The sequence below is a fragment of the Marmota marmota genome, unplaced genomic scaffold (genome assembly GCF_001458135.2).
Source record: "Marmota marmota marmota unplaced genomic scaffold, marMar, whole genome shotgun sequence".
Classification (NCBI taxonomy): domain Eukaryota; kingdom Metazoa; phylum Chordata; class Mammalia; order Rodentia; family Sciuridae; genus Marmota; species Marmota marmota.
The window spans coordinates 16,143,739-16,149,738 of record NW_026000240.1 but is presented as its reverse complement, the minus strand read 5'-3'; the positions used below and the strand labels follow the sequence as shown (position 1 = coordinate 16,149,738).

Below are 6,000 nucleotides of genomic sequence, written 5' to 3'. Positions count from 1 at the left end.
TGTATTCTATTTAGCATTCATCATCTTTCTGTTCCTCTGAGTTGTGCCTTGCAGGAAGGGGAAGGGATGATGTGTAAATTCTGTTAAGCGCAGGTCCTTAACTTACACCTAATTTTAACAAGCCCCCCCCTAATTCTCTAGAACTGCCGCATCCTTTTTGCAGCAGAGCCTTGTTGGAGCTGTAGCGTCAGAGCTGTGCTGAGCACTTAGAGCTAATGTAGGGAATGGCAGGTAGAGTTTCTCTGTGTTACAGGGTAATGGGTAGGTTACCTAAGGACACTGAAGTGGAGAGTGGTTGTATTTTGGCACCTGAGTGCCTAATGCAACTTAGAAATACACCTAGGATTCTGTTACTCAGGGTCTTTAGTTCCGCTATCTGTGTGTTCATTTCATAATAGTGAAGTAAGTGTAATTACAAATTCCAAGTGTGATCTCACTTCCTTTTCAGGAGACTACTTGGTAGCAATTGAAGAGAAAAACAAAGCCACATTTCTGCGTGCCTATGTGAACTGGAGAAGTAAAAAGACTGAGAACTCTCGTGTGTGCATTCGAATGGTTGGGCACAATGTGGAGGCACCCTTCAGAGAGACCTTCAGGGACCAGATGTCTATTGTTGAAATGCCCCTTTCTGAAGCCCCCTTGTGCATTTCCTGTTGCCCAGTGAAAGGAGACCTCCTTGTTGGGTGCACAAATAAGTTAGTGTTATTTAGTTTGAAGTATCAGATCATTGATGAGGAATTCTCAGTATTGGACTTTGAACGTTCTTTAATTGTACATATAGATTGCATCAGTCCTGTTGAAATTTCTTTTTGTGTTGGATATGTTGCTGTCATGTCAGACTTAGAAGTCTTAATCCTAAAACTGGAGTCGGACCCTAAAAATGGGGAGAGAGTTAATCACCATTCGCATAAGACCCACACTCCAGTGAAACACACAGAAGAAGGTAAGTAATGGATCTAACTTGTTTCCTTGCCTTAGGCAAGGAGAAAACGTTCACTTTTGACAGTCTCTAAAAAACTCTAGCCACGTTATTTACAGATTGAGTTATTTCTGTTATGTCAAATTTGTCTCTATGACATGGCTGTCTGTGTCTTATTCTGCAGCATGTGTGTGTATTTCCACATGTGTGTGTCAATATAAGTAATGGAACACCTGCTGCTAGATGAGGGTTTCTAGTCCTCATTCTCATCTTTACTAATGGAATGACATCAGGTAACACCATCTCTGGCTCAGTTTCCTCATGTATACAAGGGGATGATGATACCTATCTCGTCGCCCTTTATCAGTTGTGAGAAATAAATGTGCAAGTGCCCTGTAAATGTGGGACATGTGTGTGTAGAAATAAAATTGCTATGTCTACTGAATTGGTGGGAGGATATTGTGAAATCTAATTTTCTTTCAAACAGGTAGAGTAGTGCTTGAAGTTAAATTCTCTTGTTTTATTTTTTTAAGGCACTGGCAATAAAACTTCACAGCTTGAGACAGATGATTTTGTGATCTGCCAAAAGCCCATGGAACTTCTTGGTGAGAAGAGTGAGCAGTCTGGGCTCTTGGTCACGCTGGAGTCCACGGGATGGGCTGATGAAAGCACAAAATACTCCCACGTTCAGCACCTGCTCTACAGGTATCCAAGCTTGTTGATCACCAGTGTTTAGTGCGCATGGGCCTCCTTCAAGTACAGGGAACTTAGTTTTTTCCCTCTTTTTCAACCCGCAGACGTTTTACTCCTGATATCTCGTTCTACAGCCCGTCTGATGAAATCAAGTTGCACTCCCTTCACCTGCTCCCCATTTACCACACAGGTACAAGTGGCTGCAGTGCGCTGCAGAGGGGACAGGGCTGGGGCAGGAGGGGGACCAGCGCAGGTTCCGGATTGGGGTCTTCCACTGGGTCCCTATGGCCCTGGACAAATCCTATGAGTGCTACAGAGTTTGCTGGCAGTGATGTCATGGAGAGGGCGGGATGTTACCCTTTTGGAAAGTCTCTGGGACCAGAACAGCAAATCTGGAGCTTGTTAGAGCTGAGGTGTATCTGGGTTCCAGACGCAGGTTTCACAGTTCCTTCTGATGACCTTGTGAACAAGGTGGGGAAATATGGACTGGATGGAAATCCCTTCAAAGCAGTGGTTTTCAACCTGGATATTTTAAAAATTGCAGATGCTGAGGCCCTTTGAGCTGGAGATTCTGATTTCATCAGTCAGTGTCGGGGCCCAGGCATCAGTATTTCTTAAATGCTTGCCAGGAGTCTAATGGTTTCCAAGATTGAGAACCACCAGTCGGCTGTGTCCTTGGTCAGGGCCTGTTTAGCTTCTTTAGATGTTGTTTAGAAAAAGGTATGAGAATTATTCTAGTTCAGTGTCTTTGTAACTCCACTTATCTTTGTCGTTTAGTAAACATTTAATGAATATCAACTGTGTCGAGCCTTGTGCCAGGTACTGGGGAGCCAGCGAAGCCCGAGTAGGCAGTGTGCTAGCCCTGTGGGTTACCACCCAGTGGGGCAGACACTAACTGAACAGTCACAAGATCACACTGAGATGAGTGCTCTTGGGGAGGAATCCCACTGTGAGAGCCTGTAACCAGGATCCAGAAAGCTTTCCCGAGGCAGAGGGTGAACTGGGTGCCTGGGAAGTGCAGGGTGGTGCAGGGCAGGGGGAGAGCTGCAGGCGAGGAAGTAGCAGAGGCTCTGTGGTGGGGGGAGAATCTCATGTTTGAGGAACTGAGAGAAGCAAGACCAGGGAGCGTGCAGCAAGGAAGAGGGTGGGCACAAGGCTGGAGACCAGACAGGACCAGGAGCCACGTTAGAGAGTCAGTTCTTTAACTCAGTGAGCTTCCCAGAGCACTTGGAACAAAAACTCCCAATGTGTCCATGGGCACCGTAACCTAGCTCTGAACTCGTCCTGTCTCACTCTCAGCCCGCTGATTGTTCTCTGTCTGTGGAGGAGATATGCCCAGTGAACTTCCTTCCTCAGATAGGCCAAGTGCATTTTTGTGTAAGCTCTGTTAATTCCTGTTCCAGGTTTAGAAGGTACTTCCCTCAAATCTTGTAGGATCACATTCAGGCCATTCAATGCACAGCTTAAATGTAACCTCACCACTGGGGATGTCCCTGACCCCTCAGTTTAAGTACCCTTGTCCTCATACTGTGGAATTTTCTTGTTTGTCCTCCATCCCAAGTCCCATCACTAGAACGCAGCCTCTGCAGGCAGTTGCTGTGTCTTGTGCTCTATTGTGTCCCTAGAATTCAGGACAGCAGCACTTTCGGTAGGTATCTGATTAATACTCACCAAATGGACAGATGGGTGGATGGGTGGTATGTGTGAGCTGGGCCCTAGAGGAGGGGAGAATTTTTAGAAGATGTGAGGTTCTGATAAGATGTTACCTAAGGAAATGAACACGTGCAGAATATAAAATTAGGTTTGTTTGGACATTAATGAGCAGTTTGCTTGGCTGGAGCCCAACATGTGTAGGGAAGAAGAGGGAGGGAAAACTGGACAATTGACTTTGGACTTTGGCCAGTTGCAGAGAGTACAGAATTGGGCTTTTTACACTAATAGATGTCCTTGAAGGGTGTCAGTAAGAGGAGTATTTGGGGGGGTGTACTTTGGTTATGAATGATTTCCAGCAGTTAGTGAGAAGACAGTACAGTGAGCCTCTGTGTGCCCATGACAGTTTCCATAGTGATACCCGTGCCCATCGCCTGCTCAGATCAGGCTATTTGATGTAAACCCTAGTGTTGATAGCATTTCATCTTTAAAATTTCAGCATGTCTCTAAAAGGAAAGGATTCTTTTACTTAAACTCACAAGTACCATTTCACATTTAAAAATTCATCAGGTATCTAGTCAATGTTCAGAGTTTTTTGATTGCCTAAAATTTTTTTCTGTAATTCTTTTGTTTGAATCAGGCACATAAATAAGTAAGGTCCATACTCTGCAATTGATGGCGGTCTTTTAAGTCTCTTAATACTTAGGTTCTTCCTTTTTATCCTCTTTTCTTTGTAATTCATTTAGCAAGGAATTGAACTGTTCCTGTAAAATTTCCCACAACCTGAATTTTGCCAGTTGACTCCTCAGTGTTATTTAACATGCTGCTGTGTCCACAGTATTTCCATGTGAGTTGGTAGTTAAATCTGCACCATCCTGTATGCCTCAGCCACATTGCTATTGAACACTTGAAATATGACTAGTGTAAGTTGAGGTAGACTGTAGGAGTAAAATACACCCTAGATTTTGAAGAATTTGTACAAAAATATATAAAATATCTCCTTAATGTTTTTGTTTATTGCTTGTTCAAATGATAATATTTTTAATGAGTTGGATTAACACAATATTACTAAAAATTCACCTGTTTTTACATTTTTACTTTTTTTGTGTGTGTGTGGGGGGGAATTGAACCCAAGAGTGTTTTACCACTGAGCCACATCCCCAGCCCCTTTTATTTTTTTATTTTGAGACAGGATCTTGCTAAGTTACTAAGGGTCTCACCAGGTTTCTGAGGCTAGTCTTTATCTTGTGATCCTCCTGCGTCATTCTCCCAAATTGCTGGGATTATAGGCATGTGCCAACACACCTGGCTCTTTTTACTTTTTTTAAACTATGATTGCTAGAAAACTTTAAATTACAGATGTGGCTCACATTATATTTTGTTTTTTAGAGAGAGAGAAAATTTTTTAATATTTATTTTTCAGTTTTCAGTGGACACAACATTTTATTTTTATGTGGTGCTGAGGATCGAACCCAGTGCCCCGCACATGCCAGGTGAGCGCATTACCGCTTGAGCCACATCCCCAGCCCACATTATATTTCTATTAACCATGATGGTGTAGACTCAGGCTTGATCAGAATAATAATAATAATAATAATAATTATTATTATTATTATTATTATTATATTTTTGTAACCCAAGTATATCTGTTGGAAAGCTTGTGGTCATCGGGTGGATTTTTGTGTGATGTTAGCAGTCATTGATGATTAATTTAGTTCTGTTCATTTATTAGGGGTCCCAAAATGATGATATTCTAATTTTGTCACTTCTTTTTCAATTCTTACTGGTATTTTTCCATAAAGAACAACTTCCCCTTAGCAACTCTTTGGTTACCCCTTGAAACAGTTTGCATAGAAAAGTTGAGGTATGGATTCTCTCCCCTTTTCTGACTGGCTTCATGGTATTTATTTCTTTCATTTTTGAATGCAGGTTCGCTTACTTCTGATGGAAAAAATTTGTCTCAGGAAAAAGAGTTGCTGAGTCTCTTTTGCTTTTTCTCCCTACCTCATGTGGGCTATCTCTACATGGTTGTCAAGTCTGTTGAATTAATGTCAATCTACCAATACCCTGAGAAGTCTCAGCAGGCCGTGCTCACGCCACAGTTTTTACACGTCATCACAAGGTACTATTGCAGTTTACTTGCTGGCCTTTGAGTCACTTATTTTTCTGTAAGTGCTGAGGTGCTGTCTAAATCTTAAATGAGAATCATGTGAAGCAGAATAGAGCATTGGAAGTTCATACATTATATCCATCTTTGCAAATCTGTCCTGATGGCCTGTGGCTGCCTTTCCAGTGTTAAAGAGTTGGACTCTGGCTTGTCTTTGTTTTTTTTCCTTAGACTGGATGGGTATCTTTGTGAAACCTGTGGGAACCAGTCTAAGGTTCCTCATAAAGGAGATTTTAATGGGGAATTCCAGTGGGAGTGAATGGGCCAGTCAAGACATCTCTTCAGGTTCCTTGCAGATTTCCTTTTCTCATTTCTGTCATATTCTTTCAGTGTGAATCAAGTTATTTCAAGTGGTTTAGAACCGCGAAGGGACAGAAAGATGATCTGATTCCACCCCCTGATTGGTATAGATGGGAAGTGTTCACAGTGAGGTCAGATGAGTGTTCGCCAAAGTCAGGCACTGGTCAGTAGTAGTTGTCTTCTCTGTCGTCTTGCCCCAGTATGCTGGCATGTACACTGGTTCTGGAGCAGGAGTTTGATCTCATTTCCTTTTATCTCAATAGCAAGTGAT

General features: G+C 42.5%; 1 protein-coding gene across 2 annotated transcripts in view; it reads left to right on the top strand.

The window, feature by feature from the left end:
* Positions 1-1,032: 1,032 nt before the first annotated feature.
* Positions 1,033-6,000, top strand: part of Hps3 (HPS3 biogenesis of lysosomal organelles complex 2 subunit 1) — a 28,507-nt gene continuing 23,539 nt past the window's right edge. The window contains exons 1-4 of one of the 2 annotated variants that reach the window (XM_048794123.1): positions 1,033-1,242; positions 1,453-1,624; positions 1,717-1,802; positions 5,192-5,384. In XM_048794123.1, the coding sequence (XP_048650080.1) occupies positions 1,203-1,242; positions 1,453-1,624; positions 1,717-1,802; positions 5,192-5,384 (491 nt within the window). In that variant the 5' untranslated portion in view covers positions 1,033-1,202. Of the gene's footprint in view, positions 1,243-1,452; positions 1,625-1,716; positions 1,803-2,156; positions 2,333-5,191; positions 5,385-6,000 lie in introns of those variants that run through there. The other variant, XM_048794124.1, reaches the window with a different exon arrangement.